General features: G+C 35.9%; 1 protein-coding gene across 1 annotated transcript in view; it reads left to right on the top strand.

Annotated features, from left to right (window-relative positions):
• HHIP (hedgehog interacting protein) overlaps positions 1 to 21,744 on the top strand; it is a 71,367-nt gene that overhangs the window by 38,026 nt on the left and 11,597 nt on the right. The window contains exons 5-11 of the mRNA XM_061441522.1: positions 12,963 to 13,114; positions 13,551 to 13,724; positions 15,116 to 15,259; positions 16,140 to 16,261; positions 18,553 to 18,676; positions 19,345 to 19,475; positions 20,097 to 20,178. Coding sequence (XP_061297506.1) covers positions 12,963 to 13,114; positions 13,551 to 13,724; positions 15,116 to 15,259; positions 16,140 to 16,261; positions 18,553 to 18,676; positions 19,345 to 19,475; positions 20,097 to 20,178 — 929 coding nt within the window. The remainder of the gene's footprint in view (positions 1 to 12,962; positions 13,115 to 13,550; positions 13,725 to 15,115; positions 15,260 to 16,139; positions 16,262 to 18,552; positions 18,677 to 19,344; positions 19,476 to 20,096; positions 20,179 to 21,744) is intronic.

Here is a 21,744-nt window from a genome sequence, read left to right as displayed (position 1 = left end):
TTTTATCAAGAATTCAAAGGGATCAGACTTTAATTTGTTGTTTTAGTATACTATACCTTTAAATAGTTGACATATAAGTTATATAAATAGAAACACTATAAATCTCTTAAAAAATGTACCATAAATTTTTTATGTATGACCTTTAAGTAACAGCAGTCTGTTGCATAACTCTGCAGGGGAAGTCACATGGTGGAAACCTCATATTTCCTTAAATTTATGGTTGTTTCTTGGTGGTCTAAAAGACTTGCTTTTTTTTTTTTTTTTTAATTCCCTTTCAAAGTTGTAATCTTAGTAAATTGTTTAATGTTTGGTCTAATGCAGGTCAATGTAAGTTCTTATTTAGATTTATAATAGGAAATATATAATGTCAGATACCAATGAAGCCTAGCTAATAAAGTCAAGGATACCAGTGTTATGTTTCATTATAATGATGTGAAGATAATGCCTTTAGCTGCATAACCACCACATTAGCTACAGACAGTAAAAAAATCTTTATGAAATCTCAGGGTCATATTCATTAAGAGAGAAGTCTCCATTCTTTTCAGTAATTTCCTCTCCCCCCCTCAATCAGAAGCATTTTTGATTGATAAATTCCCTTATCACCATTGTGTTAGATCTCATTAACTGACTCCAAAAGTCGTGTAAACTCTGAAGTGGAGAGAACTGGCTGCTTCATGGAATCCTGTTCTGCACTAGAAAAAAATAAAAAAATAAAAAAATCAGTGGATTTTGGGCAGGTGCCTAAATACTTGCTGAATTAGGGCCTTATGAAACAAAATTTTATAATAAAGTAATTATCATTGCCATTACTTAGAGGAAATTTTACTCTTTCCTACTCCAAAGGAGTTTGGTTTATACTCAGAATATTGTTATCAGCATCAACAGAGAAAGTCTGCTTCAAGTTAAAACATGCAAGTGAAGATAAGCTGCACAAACAAGAAGAAATTATTAGTGGTTTTCCACCTCCACCAAAATCCTCAGGATCCGAAACAGGAATTTACAACGCTTGGCAGAATAAAAATGAAACCCCACTCAGAAATGTCAATATTTAAAATACGTAGTACAACCATAATTTAATGAGTTCTTTAAAAAACACCAGCACATACATGAAATGCACATTTTTCAAACCCCTTTTTCCCCAACACTATAATTGAACGTTGTAGGCATAGCAATATTAACTTATTTTATACTATAAATTCATCTAGGTAGTTCAAACACCATTTATTTAAACCTTCAGATATGCAAATCAAGCATGTGTGCACTGTTTATATCTTCTCATGTTCCACTTTTGGGACTACAAAAAGAATTAAATTTGATGAGAATTTAAAGTCCAAGGACAAGGAAATCTGTGTTCACATAAATGCTGGATGCATGTGCATGTTTATATGTCTGTGTAGTGAGTACCTGCATAACACAAGTGTATAAACAGCTTGGAACATTTTAGCCTTTCACAGTCATAAATTCTCACCTGAAAAGCAGCTGTGCATGTTCCACAGTAGATGCAAATGAAAGCTGTGCTTTTTGTGTACAGCCTAGCAAAGGGTGGACTAATATAACACAGTTCCATAATGAAGCTGAAACAGGTACTAATAATTGATTTTCAAAGAGCAAGGAATGGATTTACCATCAAATCATATATTCATGGTCTATTAGCTATCAAGCACAGAACTCAACTTTGACGATCTGCTCAAACTTGCAGTTACAATGGGCTCTGCAATGGGCTGCTATTCATACCTCTAGCCTGTCTGCTTCCTCAGATAGCCCATGTCAACCTGAATGTAATCCATCAAAGATATGCAGCGGTGTGCCATCACTGCATTAATAATATTTGATTCAATAGACTTTGATCAAAAAATCTCAGGTGCTATGCAAATTCAATGCCTACTAAAAAAGAAAGGAAAATAAAAGAATCAAAATGGTCACTTTAATTTTCCATTTTTTTTTTTTGCATTGTGCCTTACAGGTAAGTACTAAAACAATTAATACATGTTAAATAAATGTCTCCAGCAGTGTTTAGCAGTGATAAAAACAATCCTGTTCAGGTATGTCAAAAATCTGCTGAAAAACAAATGAAGACCAAGATATAATAACAGATAGTTTATTGTCATTGTACGAGCATGGCTCAGTTAAGGAACAGTTAATTTGTATAATGAGTGTCTTTGAACATGGAAAAGGGTTAATCCATGATTTTGACAGGCATGAAAGACCAGCAAACCTTTTATCTTCTCAGTAATTTTCTTCAAAAAGAGCATTTCGAGCCTGAACTTAGAGAAGGGACGATAGTACTAAAAGCTCATCTTGAGAAGTCAAATGTGCACCAAAAAGAGAACCTCAAACTTTTTCCTGTCCATGCAAGGCATTCATTAGCCTCACAAATAACAGGAAAATCAGTACTGCTGGGGCTTTTACAAGTAGATGAGGGTGTCAAGGGAGAGGCAAAAATCCATCCCGCAGGCAGCGAGTCTCAGGAACCTCAGAATGCTGGCAATGGCTTCATTAGAAACCAGAGAGCCTTCCTATGCCAAGAACAGACACTAAAATCCCAGACAGTTAATGCAAGAACAGGATAGAGAGGAGTGAGAATATTCTGAGATTTTGAAAACATACTCTCACCAAGTGTGGACTGAGAGGTTCTCAGGAAGGGCCAAATGAAATATTCCATTTCAGTGTTGACATTCTTTTAACTAAAATTAATTCCTAAACTGAAAACAACTCAGTGAAATAATCAAAATTCCAAGTTTTACAAATATTGGAAATGGATGTTTCAACAATTTCAAAACCATTTCACTTTTTCCCAAAAATACAACATGGGTCCCAAGCAAACCTCCTGGGGAACGTGGTGGCTTAGACCAATCGTCATTTTCAAGTACTGTCTTTATTCAGAAAGCTCCTGGCTATTTATACAAATGAAGTTTTTCATAGTGATTTACTGGTTGTCTTAGGACAGCTGAATTCTGGAGTTCTCAGTCTGCATCAGCTATTGACGCACACAAACATATTCCTCTAATTATTCCATATGCATGCAATGCCTCACCCTATTTCATTTTTATAACTGTGCATGCTTAACACATTCCTTCTTTGCAATGTCCAAAACTATCTTTGCATTCTCAACAAGAAACATATTTCTCATTCACACATCTTGGGCCAAACGCAGATGGTATTAGTTTCCTACAAGGGTATTTCCTGTATGTCTGAATTGTCAACACGGCTGTGGATTGCCATCATTCTCCTCTTATATACAGATTCTAGTCATGAAGAGCAAACCGTATATCCTCCACCACCCTGGTTTTTCCACTTGGCACATTTCATAAAAATATTCATGCCTCTCTTCAAATTATTAATATTTTTTCACTATTTCAGTTGGGAGGTAAAAACAGGATCTATACGAGTGATCCACAAAAATGCTTGATTATTTTAGCTTCCTCTGGTGTTTGCAAAGTGTCTTGTGGAAAAAAATGTATTCCTCTGGATCTATTTTCCCCTTGTTTTCAGGTAGCTGGCAAGTTATGTATATTTTCAAAGACTTACTGAAAGAACTCAAATTATTTGATTACTTGAGTCCATATTTGAAATCAAAGCTGTTGCTTACCTGCAGCAGTGCAGGTAAACTGCACACCAGCCTTTCTGCCCTCAGGCTACACAGCTTGAGGTTAATGGAACTCGTAAAGTATCAGGGAGAAAAAAGCTTGGGCAGTATCAGAGAATTCAAACGCTTTTCCCGGCTCCCATTCAGTGCTTTTTCAGAAATGTGAGGGTGCAGTGCTTAAATGTATTTCTGACCCAGGTACACACATGACAGACATGCTCAGATTTTGTGGAAAAAAAAATGCCAATATAGAATTTTCTGTTGTTTTTTCTTGCTACCTTCGTATCAGGGCTCCAACAAGTACAATCCTTATATTTCAAACAGCTTGATTTTGGATAACAAATATGCTTCCAATGCTCATGCTGACATGTGGAAGCTTAAAACTCAGTAGTTGGACCTCTAAATTGATTTTCTGTTCGTATTTGTGTCAGTAAGACAAGACTCTACTTTTTGGAACAACTGAATGGACAAAGAGCATAGGTAGAAACAATTTCAATATTGGAGTAAATTGACGACATAGTTCTAGCCTTCATCGAGTAGACCTGTTGTATGTCTACTGGTAAAATGTTGAAGAATACTTACAGAGCTTCTAAGAACACAAATTCTGACTTTGCCTATTATTACATTTAGCATAGTCATCTACTGAAAAATCCAGCCCCATATGCAACCAGCATTTGCTTTAAAGATATGACACATCATTATAAAAATTATGCTGAATGCTTATGCTAAATATAGGCTGATATATGCCTCTCCAAGCATCCAGATTTTAGGGTCTGAAAGTTCTTCAGATATTAGGGAACAGAATAGCATTTACTTTATCTTTAAAATTTGCACACACATTCTTTGGCAACTGAAAAATGGTGACGTGGTCCCATCTTTTTGTGCCTGCTGGCAAGCCTCACACTCTACGTGGTGCCTCTGCCTTCAGGAAACAATCCCAGACAAGATGATAGGTGGAATATAAGCATCAATAACAGTTAACCTTTCATACACTTCCTGTCTCTGTCTTGTGTTTTTGTGTCATATGAACTTCTATCCTTTAAATTGTGTCCTACTCCCCTAACAAAAACTATTCACATAATATGATTTTCCTGTTTCTTAAAGTAAGAAGAAAAGACAATTTGAAATATCTTGCAGAAAAAACTTTAGAACCTTTGCTAAGTACTTTCAGAGCTTTCAGAGTACTTTTTAATGACTAAAGCTAGAAATCTGATAAAGAAATAACTTTCTGTGGACTGCCTTTATGTTTTACAGTGAAGATTAGCATCATTTTGATAAGCCACTAAACTCACTCAAAACAGTGACAGAGGCAGGCTCATAAAGCCCACAGTTTAATGTAGGTTATGTTGCAAATATGACTGATAACCCATTAGCACATAAACAACAGTAAAGACACGAGGACCAATCTAAGAGGAAATCTGTAGCTTTTTTCCTTCAAGCTGGTTAAGGTTTGCTGCTTTCTCCCCCCACCCCATAGTATTTAAATACATACATAGTTCATGTGAATGTTAACATTCCCCTTGCAACCAGAAAAAGCAAGTATCTGCTTTAATAGACAGCAGTTCACTAGTGAGAGCCAAAGGAGAAAGGCAGAATTGTTTGTAAGACAGAGTAATGTCATCAGGGCATCTTTCCATTTCCATCTCTCTTTTTTGAAACTAGTTATTTTTTAATGCCTACAATTAGACAGATCAACATTTCTGGTTTTAATTTAATGCAAAGAGTATGATAATTACTGCTATTCTGTTCTGAATTATATCCCTAAATTTCCATATAAAGTGGTCACGTTAAAACAGCATGAATTTGTTTTCGATTATTGGAGTACAGAATTTGTTGTAGGTTGGTTCATTTTACATAAGCACTGTCAAATTTGGTATGTGTCACCATACATGCTCTTTTATTTCCCTCTCACCACAAAAAAAAAAGCCCATCTTACAGCTCATTTTAAAGTGCTGTACACTCTTTTGTGGACATGTATGAGAAGTCTTAATTTAGCAGCCCAGGAAGATCTTTACACCATAGTAAAATTTTTATTTTTCCATAGCATATTTTTGTCTTTAGCAATGACAAAAGCAGCAGTGATTGGCTGAAAAGTCATGCCATAGAAAAGCAACTTATATATTGAGTTATAATTTGTAAACTATTTTGACAACTATCTTCCATTAGATCTGTATTTTAACAAAAAAAGAAAAAAATTATGAAACTTGCTACTGAAAAATCAAGATAAGTTTTATATACATAGTTAAGGAATGAGAGCATGAGAAAAACAGAGTAGATGTCTGAGAGGACCACAGTCAAGTTAGAACATTGGTAGAACAGTAAATCACTAGTAAGACTTATTTGTGGGTTTTAGTGTGTTTATGGAAAAATAATGTTAGATAGCATTAAATTAGAGTGAGTTTTAAAAAAATCATTCTTTATTGGAAGAGGTGAAGTCATGGTTTCGGTGAATGAAAAAGGTATTTTTAGTCTTTCGTCATCATGTCATGTATTTCTGAATGTTAATGTAATGTAGTCTGTTTTCTTTGGAGCATCATCTGAGCCAATTTTATTGGGCTGCCCACTGAAAGAGAGTTGTAAAATTTGCCTTTATCACAGAAGTGGCATGGAAAGGTGAGTAAAGCTTAAAAGCAACAGAAAGGAGAAGAAAAAATACAAGGGTCATCAGGTCTATTCTTCCTATTAATGAAAGGTTTCCACGGTCAGTAAATTTCTTAACACTTACTGCATTCTCATTCACTTGAAGGAAGCTTTCGTCCTTTCCTAGAAGGCAAAATTCTACCACACAACAGACCTCAAACCAACGCAGCTGAAAAGCTGTCAGGGGAAGGTAATCTATAGTGGAAGAATGCTGAGGAGAAAAAGTATAGGAGAGCAGATAAATAAATAAATACATACATAGTTACATACCAGAAAGTGGAGGCATGCCAGGGAAATAAGAAGGAGCATGCTTATTTTTTACCTTCCCTTAGTGGCCTCCGCTGGTGAACCACTCACTGAATTGCTGGTGGAATGTAAAGCTTCCTTGAAAATAAATCCAGCTGGGGACAGAGGTGGAATCACCACCTGTGTTCCCAGAGGATAAATGCTGCTTATAGCTCAAGAGGCCTCTGTGGTGCAGGAAAGTGTGTAATTCACACCTTCTTGAGCCAGTTTTACTGAATGCAATAATCATCTGGTCTTTATTTGAATCTCCCTCTTCCGGGACTGATTTCCACTGTCTTCTGTTATTCCAATTCTCCTAAAGTAGTGCAGTACATAAAGTTTCTCAGTCCAGATGCAGACCTCACATGGGCTCATGGCCACCTCCTTGCAAGCACACTCGCAGTCGTATGTCACACTGCCCAAAACCTCTCAATTATTGGCTGGCTCTTGGCAGTCTCAGGGCTTTTAGCCACTTTTAGCCAATAATTGGGAGAGTTGTGAAAGCAGGATTCATGTCTTACTAGGAGAGTGTGATGGAGGCAAGCTGTGGGTTTATGTTGGGTTGGTATCTGCATTTATAAGTTTCATATACTTTCTTTAGGAGGACGGGAAGAAAGAATTGTATTATCAGGGGACGAGGATTGTCATTTGGATTAAACTAAAGACTTGCCCAGCAGAACAGCAAAATCTGGAGTTGAGGAATTAAAAAATAAGTACAGAGGACTAGGACTAGAAGTGAAAGGTCCTGCATTTAGTGACTGGTATCTTCAAAGGACTATGAAGGTAAGGAAAAGAAAAAAAACTTATCAACGCCATGTCAAAATTTGTCTTTGCTGCAACAGTACTAAGAAGAAAGAAAGAACTAGGCTTTAAGTTCCAGTTCTGTCCTTAGATCTCAAAGCATTTTTATTTGTTTCGATTCAAATTATGACCACTTCAGAGTTCTTTTGCTAGAAAACTGTGCTGCATAAGAAATGTGTGTGTATGATTCCTGTGAATAGGTGCTCTGACTTTTCCCCAAGTGCAGAGAAGGCCCATTCGAAATCCATGCAGAACTGGTCTTATGACTTCTTACTACCCTTTTTTTACCACCTTCTTGCTACCTTTTGATAGGTCTGACTTTGGACCCACTGAGCACTAAAGGAGTGGGACATTATTACTTTATTGTGAGTTCAGTTCTGTTAAAAAAAAAAAAGAGGATTTAAATATCACTGCAAACATCAGAACAGGCAACTGGTGATGGCTGCTCTTTGTCCATCAATGGTTTTCAGCCAAATGCTGCCCTGCACCTAACAACAAAACCCACTTCTAACTTCAGTAGGATTTGTGCTTAAATTCCAAGAGTATGGCCCTCAAATATTTTTCCTGTATAAATTTAACTATAAAGCATTCCTGTATCTAAACTTATTTTTAAATCAAGTATTAAAATGGTGCATTTGTTAAAATACTGTAAGTAAAAAATATTGAAAAAGTAAAAAAAACCAACCAAAAAACCTCTTTAGATAACTGCAAAGCCCATTATAAATGAAGACAAAAAAAGGAAGTTTTGCAGCACACAGGAAAAAGGAAATGCTTTGGAGATATGGTCTCGTATGTATAATATGCTGAGCCATGACATCAGAGCAGTTATTTTTCCCTAAGGTAAATGTCTTATATTACAAATTCTTCCCTTTCCAGAGGCCTCAGGCCGCACAGATGTTCAGATAACAAAGCACTTGAGTTCTCAACACCTAAGAGGTCTCTAGGAGTTCTATTTCTATATTGTGCCTAGAGCCCAATCAATTTCTGGTTTTCTTTCTGTATTTGTTATCCTCTTTTACCTGTCAGAAGCATCTCCCTCTTGTGTTTCTCAAAACAGTTGACGCAGCTTTAAAAGCTGAGGTGTGCCCTTGCAGCAGACCTTTTGCTCGCTTCTACTTCTGCTGTAGTCAAGTTTCTATCCTGTGCTGGGGCCAAATTTCTAAAACATGTCCATTAAGCAATCAGTTCCTGCTGAGAAAAATACCTGACATTGATCTTCAGCCTGACAGTAAGATCCGATAAAGGAAGGTTCAAATAAGCACAGATTCTGTTGGGATCTCCTGATCAGAAATCCCTTTCTGAAGAGTTCATATGGTACTGGCTGATAAGAGATTTTAGATGTTCCATGACCTCTTCCCCCATGTTTTTTTACAAATAAAATTCCTTAAGATCAAATACAGGGTAATGCATATTAGTTACGGTATTTATTACATAGGAAATAAACTGAATTAAGGGGGATCATAACTACCTCAACAAGTTACCCAGCATTTGCTCTGTAATAATAGATGAAAACAAATTACACAAAGACATTACATTAGAGTTAATATTTTAAGTCACAAATGACCACTGAGCATACATAATTTAAGCACAGCCCCTTTTAATAAGGTTGCTACTAATTTCCAACATGAGAGTGGGGTAGTCCAGATGAAAAAGCTGTTAAGTATAAATACCACTCTTTTATATAAGTGAGTGAATTGTAAAATCAATTTTAAAGGAAAACTCAGAATCTGCTACCTATACTGTTTACTATTAAGCCACACAGTAATGGAAATAAACGGTCATGTCTGGTTTTGCTTACTAAATTTAATCGTTAAGTTTACGTAATTAAGGGTCATGCTTACAATATAATCGATTTTAAATGAAATAGTTAACAATACCAGTTAACACATTCCCGTGTATTTCTCTATACTTACCATAGGAAGTAATACATATATTGACATAATGAAATGGCATCATATCTTAAAAATAACTGCAGCAAATGTTTCTGTATTATAGAAAAAGTATCATACCTTGATAATATAATACTTGTGTATATATCAGAAAATTCAGACATCAGAGATATACCAGAGTGCATTTGGAAACATATAGCTAGAAAGTAAGCCCACTTCTAAGGAATGCTTATGTGAAAATAGCACCTTTCTATAAAAATCCAGTATTCACTTGCAACAATTATTCTTCTTAATGTTAGTCAAAATACAAAGGGGATCATGTGCAGTTATTTCACATTTTCACAGGTGTAAATATATTATGACAGAAATTACAATACAAAAAGAAATGTCAAAAACATACTTCAGTTGAAAACACTTACTGGTGTAATGTACTTTCAGAACTGACATAATGTACCTAACCAACCATTTAAAAGTAAAGTAACACTTTAATGCATACAATTAATCTTTACCTGGGTTTATACTTAAGATAATACAATTCTGATCAAATTATTTTCATGCTTGTGGTCCTAAACTAGACCAAACTGTTTTTTAAAGGAATGATTTTTACAGAACTCCATAGCTGAAGCTTATAATCTGGCCCAAGGAAAAGCAGTTTTGAAAAAAAGTGTAAAACTTGCAATTACTATGAGTAGAAGATGAGTGTTCACCTAAGGAGCTGCATAGGCAGACACAGAAAGTGTGAGCTTCCAGGTTTAGTTATGACAGAGACTTCATATTGGCCCTAGACCAGAGTATATTTAGATTATTAATTATCATTTCCACCAACTATCCCAATGGAATGCAAAGTTTTGTCTCATTCTTCTTGCCCATCTTTATTTAACTGACAAGCATTAATGGTTATTCCATTAAATAGTGAAGAATACAAGCTACTATGTCATCTATAGGCTGTTGGTGCTGGTCTCATCTTCTTAGTGCTAGTCTCATCTTCAGGGAAACTTAAGAAGAAAAGGATGCAATGGATGTCAAATTATTAAGCTGACAAGAAAAAGATGCAGATACGTGACACATAGTATCTACAAGACAATACTGTAAAGCGTGGGATGCTGGTTTCACAGTAGACATCAAAAGTCTGTTGATTAACAAAAAAGAAAGTGAGGGTCATTCTATATAGAAAATGGGAAATTTTGAGATTAGGCACATAATTATTCAGTTTGACAGTACCAAAATGAATGTTTGTAAGGGATTTTGTTGGATAGCTCTCAATTTACCCCACACCATATGAGAAAACAGTACAGAAAACTATATACTTTCTGGCACCATAGAGATAATTTCAAAAGCTATGGAAGTTATGGCAGTGATCTAGTTGGAAGCAAGAGGTTTGCCAGTTAGTGATAAAGCTGAAAGTACACATGAACAATTATTTTCCAAAACAAGAAAAATAACTGTGGAAAAATTCAGCTGGATTTCCAGTTGACTGTAAGCCAGCTAATGGCTGGATGCTGCACTGATTTCAATATGTTAGAGGGGTATTTCCAAAGTTTTTATTAAATGCATGAGTAAATAGACTTTTAGAACACAATGTGTCTGGCTTACTTTGAAAAACAGAAAGCAGCCTGACTTTTCAGGAAGCAATAGATATATTCCACAAACAAAGAAAGTAATATATCGCAGTCTAATGGAATCATGCAAGGCAGCAATTAGTAGAAATAATGGCCTGATCCTCTGAATACAACTTGCCATACTTACTACCTTGCAGGTCCCGTGTTTCATTCGTCAAATTCTTGCTTCATGTGTACTTCATTAAAAGCTCTTAATTTAATTTTCACCTGTTTATGCTTTCAACAACTTCAATTTCACACTGAGAGTGCTCCCATGACATCAAATGCTAAATAAAATCTTCAGCTTAGTAACAGAAAGATCTTTTCTCACTAATACTTTCAATAACTCACCTTGAATAGCAGGCCTAGTGTGACTCATAGACATTCCTGGGATCTTAAATGAGTTGAACTCATCTCTCAGGAGAAGCAATAGGACTGTCTTTGTCTGGGCACAACAGATAGAATCATTCATCAGGAATCTTTGTAATATGCCTTACTTTTCCCAAAGCAACTAATCTGCCTCCCTTTGCCTCAGACTTTATCAGAGCAACTTGGTCAAAACTCTTAGAAACTCATACAATAGTATCTACAATCAGTTCAGACTCAGCTGCAGAATTATTTTTGGCTCGTAAAGGAGAAAGAGCTAGATTACCAGTCCCTTCATCCATGATGACTGCAACTGATTTGGCAGCTCTAACTAGACTTTCAAAACTAACCTCTCTGATAACCTCCTGAAACTAAATTTTTCTAGCAAACAAACTAGCAAATTTGGCTGCCTCTAAATGAGCAGGATCCAGATTTCATTGTACAAATATCTTTGTATGGAAATCTCTTGACCTATTTACATCTCCATTTCTGACTCAGATTTCTGTTTGGTGGTTGTGATTAAAAAGGAAATATGGCAATCGTTTTGTATTAAGATAAATTAAACTGTGCACTTTCCCAAGTAGGCCTTTTGTGGGATATCTTTCAACAGGAAGACGGGCCCATCCATCACTTGGAATTGCAAATGCATTTTAAAAGCTTCATTCTCTCTTATAATTTAAAATTTCGTAAATGGTTATCATGGGTGTGGTTAGAGTGGCAAAATGCTGTCTCCTTATGAGAGCTGAGCTGAAGCACTTGAATCTACAAGAGTTGCTAGTTCTGAAAGACTGGCAAACCCTGAGTTAAACTCCAAAACAACTATCAGCTTGTGAATAATCACATATATCACTGAATTGCTAACTATGTATTCTGTTTATTTCTGTGCCTCAGCTTCTCTCCCCTGTATTACCTCAAAAGCATCAAATGAATCGAAGTTTTATTCTTCATTTATACAAATACAATTTTAGGCATAGTAATATTACATACATTTTTAGATGCCAAAGAGAAAATTGCCTTCTATTTCAGTACATGGGGTATTTGCATTGTCACAGTACATTACATGGATTTGATGCTTAACATATAACTGTACTAATCTTTGTGGCAAACATAATAACAAAAGAAAGTTGTTTGGAGATTTTTCTATTTTTGTTTTAAAAAATAACAAAAACCTTTCCATTGAAAGACCACATGTAAAACTTCGGTTTCTCTGCACAGAGACCAAGGCTGCTTATTACCTACAGTATACTAGCTATGATGAACAGACCACCATAGTTGTGACAACTGATGTTGCTGCCTCCAGGGTAAAACAAAGGTTTACATATTACACAAGCAATTTAACTGTTTTCTAAACATATTGCCAAGACAGTGGGAGTTGGCAGCCAGCACTGTGTTTTAGGTTTTGGATACTTGGATTAGAAGTGACTGCTGATTATAGACCTTTTTATTTGTCTTCTACGAATTACAAGCAACCTAGTAACCCAGTAAAGAATCCTTTGCAGCACTTAAACTTGTCTTCATGGCTTCCCAAAGATTACATACACAAATCACCTCACAAAAGTGGCGTAAGAGACTTGTGCATAGATAACTACATAAGACAATTGTCTTGTTCTAACTCTTAAAGACTTCCCCAAAGTGAAATGTTTTATAATCCTTTTTGTGCAGTAGTCAGGAAAGAAATGAAAGAGTTTGGGCAAAGATTATCCACAAGAAAGAAACTTTTTTTTTTGGGTTCCAGCTGAAACACAATAAAGAACATAATTAACTTCACAATTCTTTGTGTTTTTCATTTGACTGCAGGGAGGAGATGAAAGAGGACTGTTAAGCCTTGCATTCCATCCCAATTACAAGAAAAATGGAAAGCTGTATGTGTCTTATACCACCAACCAAGAACGGTGGGCTATTGGACCTCATGACCACATCCTTAGGGTCGTAGAATACACAGTATCCAGGTATCATTAGAAGTCTAAAATTCGGTAGTTTTGTATTTTTTAGCAACCTTTTCATTTTAGTATTTCCCATTGTTACAATAAATTATCAGCTTTACAATGTGTATTTACTTGTACACTCACAGAAAAATTATTGCTGCTTTTATTTCAAACAGTAGCTTTGGAATGCCAGTATGTACACAAGTTTATTCTTTTTAAGATCTTGTTGTTATTCTGTCATTTTTAAATTATAGTTATTCCTACTTATTGTGAATAGGCAGCAAAATATTTTTCTGTGAATGCTGGAAAGATGAAAATTCTCAGAAAGAACTGTTTGACATTTTTTCACCAAGTTACAACATCCACATCTTAAAGTATAACTTGAATGACTTGAGCTTATTTTTAGGAAGAACAATGATGATAGTAAACTATGATAACTTTGATAATCTTTCTATTGCAGGAAAAATCCACACCAAGTTGATATGAGAACAGCAAGAGTGTTTTTAGAAGTAGCAGAACTACATCGAAAACACCTAGGAGGACAGCTTCTGTTTGGCCCAGATGGTTTCCTATATATTTTTCTTGGAGATGGCATGATCACTCTAGATGATATGGAAGAGATGGATGGTTTAAGGTACAAAAACTACCAATGGACAGACTTCTATATTGTCTTTAGGTTTTGCACATTATTTGGGGTAGGAAGCAAAAGTGATCAGCAGTTGTCAGGGCAAATCCTACTCCCGCTTCCTTCACTACACAATCATACTATTTTCAGTGCCTGAGTTAGTAAACTGCTGATTTTCAGAACAGTCTTACTGCTTAAATACATTTCCTTGTAGTTGTGTGCTATCAACCCATCTAATTGCATCTATAGTATTTAGATGCAATTGCATTTAAGCACAGATTAGTCTTCTTTTTTCCAAATTCTTATTCTATGAACAAGACACCTTTATTGAGAAAACATTCTAAAAACATGCCTACAGACATACCAGTCAATAACAACATACCACTCACAAAAATGGCTAGAAAACATATGAAGAAATCCTACTTTGATTCTACCTCTACAATTTGCTCAACCTGCTTTTTCCCTCTGTTTTATTGTGCTCTGTTAGAGTTGGAACATTTGCCTTAATTTAGAGAAAGTGCAGTACTAGGCCTTTACAGACTTAAAAGGAGTTGCTATGCTCAAAGGCCTTTTTGGCTCAGCAGAATAGCAGGTACTCCGGCCCTTTGCAGTGAGAATGACCAGAGAGCAATTCTAATATTTGACTTTCAATTAATGTACAGCAAGGGTAGACTGAAACATATTCATAATGAAGAAAGAGAACAAAATCAATTTAAGTACAACATCTTTTGATGCTTGTAAATAGAGTTTTGACACTCTTCTTCTATGTTTCTGTCCTTTTCCCTCCATTACAATCATGAATGTAAGGCAAATCATATTAACTCTGTCCTGTTTCATGTAACAGTAAATACCAACATCTCCATTTAACCAGTACCATTAGTTTCTTGTTGTTTGTTGGGGCTTTTTTGTTTGTGTTTTTTTCTGTTTAGTTGTTTTTTTTTAATTCATGCATAATTAATCTTTGTATTGTACTGTGACTACAAATCATTGAATTCAAGAGTAGTATTCAAAGTGTTAGCAAAAAGCATTATGTAACTTTACAGTTATTATGCCCATAATCACTCCAGAGGATAAACAATGTAGAAGAGTTAACAGCCTTATATTTGAAGCCATAAAACAACAATAATGTATGGAAATTTGCTCTTGTTATCAACATTGCTTCCCAACAGCATGGTCAGAGGCATTCTAGTATGCACTTAACAGTGCAACATACTGGCCGCACTGAATCTTTGACAGGTTCTGCTACTACTTTTTGGACTTGCATGTACCATAAAACCAATCTATATGTGATTATTCAGCAAAGTGAGTGGTTTATTTTGCTGGTGCGCTGTAGTATTACATGGATTACATCTATTAGTAAAATACTTTTTAAGAAAACAATTACTTTATCCTTTTCTCAGTGATTTTACAGGTTCTGTATTGCGCCTCGATGTAAATACTGATCTGTGCAATGTCCCTTACTCCATACCACGGAGCAACCCACATTTTAATAGCACAAACCAACCTCCTGAGATTTTTGCACATGGACTTCACAATCCAGGCAGGTAAGTAAGTCAAAGTTAAACCAAATTACTCTGGAGCAGATACTGTTTTCAACCAGGAATCTTTTATAGAGTAGGTAACAAAATTTTAATACTAAATGCTCTTGTGAACTTTTTAAAACTTCCACTCCTTCACCTTCACACATACATCACAGTCAGAAACAAATGTACATTGGGAAAGGAGAAGGAGAGGAGTGTGCACAACTATTACAAGTCAAGACTGAAGTGACAGAAACAAAGCACAGGATTTTTGTTTTAAACATATAATAAAATTATTACCTTTATGAAAGAAGAAAACTTAGAGCAGAGAGTTGGTAAAGCACAGCTGAGATGGGAATCCTGATTGAGAAAAGAAGACATGCAGAAAATAAATGAGAACATCTGGTGATATCTAAACAATAACAAGGAGGAGAACAATGCTTTAACTAAACAACACATAATTCAGCAAATTAGGTGGGTGGTAGTACTGAAGTGACATTTAAAGTCATAGTCTGAAAAAATTCAGAAAGTCAAGTTGTTCAGATAAGAAGTTTTATTGTCAGACTTCTTTAACAGTCCAATGTAAATCAGCTCATTTAGCTTAGTTAAAGCACTATCCATTTCAGGTGCTCTTCAGCAGAGTATGTTTTATCACTAGGAAAAAACAGTTTTACTTCACATTACATAAAAAATGGTGCAGGGATGGGAAAGGTATGTTACCTCTTGTATACAAATCTGATGCAGTTCTCAGATATTTTGGCTCAGTATGAATTAGGTCCCTCAAGTGAGAAAGCACCACAAAGAAACAATAATCTTTCAAAATGTGATGTCATACTATTGATACAGAATTATACATTATAAACTCACCTATCTCATAAATTTTCTTATATTTTTTGTTTTACAGATGTGCTGTGGACCGCCACCCAACAGATGTAAACATCAATTTAACAATACTTTGCTCAGATTCAAATGGAAAGAACAGATCTTCAGCAAGAATCTTACAAATAATAAAGGGTAAAGACTATGGTAAGTTCCGTCCAGGGTAAAGCTGGGAAGAGACAGTCTCTGTGCCCATGGAATCATAAATAAAAAGCAGAAGGAAACTGATAAAGGACTGTATATCCAGGATAGGTAGCTTCCAGCATAGACAGGATAGGTAATGTAAAAAAAACTTATGAAAAGTATGGTACAAGCAGATAACAATGCAAGACAAAACAAAATCTAAATGACTCAAATTTTCCTTGTTGGGGTAGAATATAATGTAAATAAGACTTAAGAAATATGTCAGCTGCTAGTCTGTCAAAGATCTCACTGTTGCTTCCTATGATGGCTCATAAAGAAGATTTTGGAATATCGGGAATTGGTGAAAATGTGTTCTCAGCCATTCACAAATAACCTTTTAAGATACAGAATGGAAACCTCATGTAGTGCACTTCCTATAATGGAAAAAGTGAGCTAGACAACAACAGATCATAACCAAACAGGGCAATGATTGAGCTCTGTTTAAAAATGACAACCTTAGAAAAATGTACGATGCTGCTACTTCATAATGAATGACTCATTTAGATTACATTGCAAAAAGATAAACATACTCAATTAGGGACTTAAAATTTTAAAGTGTTACATGTTCTCTCTGACTCGATATCATTGTCAGTCACAATTTTAGTTTAATGTTTAACTCTTGATACTCGTTAAGATTGCTTGCTCAGGCAATCCAGGTGACAGTTACTCTGAGCTATTTACATCCCTAGTCCTCCCACCTGTACTTTACTTAAAAGCAGTTGTGCTGGCTAGTACAATAGTACACAATAGTGTAATGCAATTGTTCTACTTTACTTGTTGAATGTATTTTCTGTTCATTTTATAAAAGCCAAACCAAACAGTAATATTTGGTAAACCACTGCTCCAGTGGAATTTTGACGGCATCTTTATTGCAGAGTAAACTAAGCAATAGTCTGTCTATCCAAAACAGCTTGCCAGTATTAATACTAGGCTCTGGGTCAATTGCTTCAATAGAAAGAACTCATTATCCTTTTCTCCCACATAAAATTTCAGCACTTACTCTTGTAGAATAATCAGAGAAATTCATCTATCAAAGACTTGCAGATAGCCCTCCAACTAAAAGAAGTTCCTATAAAACAAAAAGGTCTATTGGCTATGACTTTAACTTAAAATTATGCAGTTAGCAAGTCAAGTTGAGCCTACTTTTGCCCTAAGCAGTATTTGATTGCATGAATAGGAACATTCCCAGTGAAACTTCCTTAGAGACATTATTTGGTATGACTAAACTTTGAAGTTTTGTAAGAAAAAAGAAAAGGAAAAGAAAAAGAAAATGTGTAGGAACTAGCAACTACAACAGCAGCATAAAATAGAATCATAGAATAGTTAGGGTTGGAAAGGACCTTAAGATCATCTAGTTCCAGCCCCCCTGCCATAGGCAGGGACACCTCACACTAAACCATGTCACTCAAAGCTCTGTCCAACCTGGCCTTGAACACTGCCAGGGATGGAGCATACGCAACTTCCCTGGGCAACCCATTCCAGTGCCTCACCACCCTTACAGTAAAGAACTTCTTCCTTACATCCAATCTAAACTTCCCCTGTTTAAGTTTTAACCCGTTACTCCTTGTCCTATCACTACAATCCCTAAGGAATACTCCATCCCCAGTATCCCTATAGCCCCCCTTCAGATACTGGAAGGCTGCCATGAGGTCTCCACGCAGCCTTCTCTTGATGGTCATAGATTACCATGAGAAGCTATGGCCAGCAATACTAGTGTTTTATGGAATGTAACACGCATACCGTGTTTGAAACTGATTTTGAAAGAGTTTTTCAAACCACTGAAAGGCTTTGAAAACAAATTGTGCTGAAAGTCACTGGAATTTCTGCTCTCAGATACTATAAGGACTTTACAGTGAAGGGGGTTTAACTGTATTCCTGAAGTTCCAAAGATCCATTATGCTGACTGTATTGACATATAAAGTTAACAGTTAAAACTTAAAGTTAACAGTAGTAATTACATCAGCTTCAATGAAAGTCCGACCTAATCCTTATATAGTTTTATTCCCCCAGCCTGTGCACACGGAAGAAAGCAATTACAGCCTCTACTATCTATATCCCTAACCGCTCGTTTCACAAACAGCCTTTGTTGTAATTTTCTGATTTTTTTTTCATGTTTCATTTGCAGCAAAACACACTGAATTTTGAAGAACATTTAAATGGAATTAATCGGGTTTTTTTAAGTAATAACATGTTCATAAATGTGAATCAAAATATGATTCTGCATATGATCTAATGCTACGGTAGTTCCTTTTTAGAAAGTGAGCCTTCACTTTTAGAATTCAAACCATTCAGCAGTGGATCCTTGGTTGGTGGATTTGTCTATCGAGGCTGCCAGTCTGAAAGACTCTATGGAAGTTATGTATTTGGAGACCGCAATGGGTAGGTTTCTTATAACGCACTTTTAAACAAAAATACGTATAAAGTATATTTAGTTATTGAGCTTCCTGTATAAAGGAACACCAACGGTATTGTATACTGTGTCACTTTGCCAGTTTAGTGATATGACAGTGCAGATTAAAGTCTAGATTTGGAAATAAAATAGTACAGTAACCTAATGAATGGTGACATAGGTAACATATCTGATCCTTGGAAAAAAGCACAAACACACATCACAGCACTCTTAAGATTTCAGTTCTAGAAACACTTAGATGCATCATTTACATTGTGATGGGAATAAATGTTAACTGTGGAATAGTTTCCCAAACAGGTCTAACTGTTAAGACATTGAAAACTTTTGGGTGTTATGGAAACATCACAGATGGAGCAAAGCAAACAGGTGTAGTTTTCCCATGCCAAATAGCTCAGTACTCACAAATAGCTATATAGGGTTGCTTGAACCCAATTTTGTAATGTTTGAATGACAGGAAGGGAAATGCTGTGCTTTTTAAGCATCTGAAAAACAACAGGCAGGAAATCATAAGGTGATGAACCACACAGATGTATCTATGGAGCTACTTGCAGCAAGTGTTTACTTTTTTATCTGGACCTTGAAAACTCTCTATTCAAAATGTAATATAACAGTATGCTTTATGTGTTTTTGAATATAGAAATTTTTTAACACTGCAACAGAGTCCGGCAACCAAACAGTGGCAAGAGAAACCCCTCTGTCTTGGCAACACTGGTTCATGTAGAGGTTTCTTTTCAGGCCCTGTCTTGGGATTTGGTGAAGATGAATCAGGTAAATAAAATAAATAATAAAAAAGTGTTGTTAAATCATGAGCTTTATTGGTAATGCCTGCTAAACCATTCAAAAACTTACTCAAAAGCATAGTCAGTGTCTGAAATGAAGGAATCTAAAGGCTATTTTTCCTTTGACAAAAATGTCTATGCTGCTTTCAGCTACACCTTAGCAGCCTTGTAAGAAGAACCAAGAAGAGAATGGGTTGTTGGAAGGGGCAAAGGTCCTTACTGTCTCTCACATCCTGTGAAATGTGTTCCTCACTATGACACAATGTGTCACATACTGGCTTTTATTCTCAACATTACAGATTTAAGAGGCAAAGATACTGCATAAGCAGACCGATCCCCCTCTTGTCCCTTCCTAATTTTATTTTTTTAACCAATTCTATAAGTATGAAACAAAACACATTCATGATAAAATGTTTCTCACATTTTAGTATCAATTTGGGAAAGTGCTATTTTGAATTTCCAAATAGCAAGATTCTGTTGTATATTTCAGTGATGAGTGTTTCTTCTGAAGTTGTTTTTAATCTCATCTTGCAAATACAGCTGGAGCACAAAAGTCTTGTATTTGACATCTTAGGAAAGAGCTAATTTATTGCACTGATTTCTTTAACAGGTGAGATTTACATATTATCAAGCAGTAAAAGTATGACACAGCCTCACAGCGGGAAACTCTACAAGATCATCGACCCAAAAAGGTGAGCATCACTAAAATTAGTCTTTCCTTCAACAGGTTAGAAAACAAAATGTAAATGTAGTTCTTTACATGTAGCTGAATTATGCAACACTATGCAATTCAGTAAGAAAGGAAATTCTCAATGCAGGAGGCTTCCTAAAAGCAAATGCACCATCATCAGCAAGCAGAACTGATTCACTAAAAGTAATCACTGTCTCATAGAAAGTGAATGTCAGAAGAACAGAGGTGTAACCAACACTAACTTCTGGAAATTTTCACTCTTCATCAATATCCTAAATGCTGCCCACTTTTCCACCTAGATTCCCATTTTTTGCATGCTTTCATAGAAAAGTAGACATATTTAATGTGGAACCATGTGGACCTGCACAGGTAAAACATGCTCCTGGTAGTTCTGAAGCAATTGACTTGTAGGTACCACAGAGGCTAAGCAGCATCAATGAAAAGCAGATGCTAGAATTCTCCCCAGCACTACTACTTCCTTACCTGCCATTGTGGTAGGACAGCGCACAATGGGAGCTGGCTCAAAAGGTTAGTACTGGCTGACAATACCTACTCTGTGTACTGAAAAGCTACTACAGAAAATAATTTCACAGTACTAGACAGCAGAGAAGCCATCCCCAGGCAGTGCTAGTCTCACTTCCTCAGTTTCAGTCTTGCCACAGGGACATTGCTAAGGGACAAATCCCAAACATCTCTTCAGTTGTATAGGAGATACCACCGGTGGAGAATAATACAGAGAACTGAATCCTCAGTTGGTGTGAACTGTCACTGCTTACAAGTTTTCAGCATCTTTCCATATCCCTGCATTTGCCTGTCTTTCCCTGGGAAGGTTTGGAGCACCAAGGAACGAAACCTTCTTCTCTTGGACTGTGTGCCAAAAATATATTAAATTCTTTAACAGTTCTTAAAGCACCATTTCCAAAAGGCTTATAAATCCCACTCAAGTAACTTATGAGACATGGAGTTAATATGATCAGCTTAACTATTTAGACTAATTTATTAGCTGTAAAATGAAGATAAATGAAAATTATCAAACCAGACTTTCTGAGATATGATCTTTGCAGAGCAGTTGGAGCTACTAAAATATTAGGGGATCTGGAAAGACTGCAAAAAGCCAGTTTCCAACATGACCCAGGGGCCCCAGCACCAATAAGAGCAGATGACTAGTAGATACTCACTTTCACTGGAGAAATACCATTTTCTTCCTGGTGGATCTTGCTGTTCTATCAGACCAATTCTGTAGCATGTAAAGGTACCACATCCATCCTGCAAAAGCATCAGAAATTAACACAAAATGAAGTGGCCAACAGAAATGAAGTTTGTCATATTAGTTACTTTGACCTTATCATACCCTGAAAAAGCAATTGCCTGTTTGTGCAGCATCTATGTCAGCACGTTCTCCCATTAGCATCAGATAGAGTTAGACTCACATTTTTGGGTTTGCTATTGACTGCTTCAGAGAGGAATCTATTTTCCTGTAAGAATTTAAATTCTAAAAATTGTTATTGGGACAAGTAAATAATAAATATGTGAAACAGGATGCACACTGTATTATAAGTTACAGTAG

Source organism: Pezoporus flaviventris, unplaced genomic scaffold (assembly GCF_033815535.1).
Source record: "Pezoporus flaviventris isolate CSIRO_AGI_PZ_B2104156 unplaced genomic scaffold, CSIRO_AGI_Pfla_v1 ptg000002l, whole genome shotgun sequence".
Classification (NCBI taxonomy): Eukaryota; Metazoa; Chordata; class Aves; order Psittaciformes; family Psittacidae; genus Pezoporus; species Pezoporus flaviventris.
This window is presented reverse-complemented; position numbering and strand designations above follow the sequence as displayed.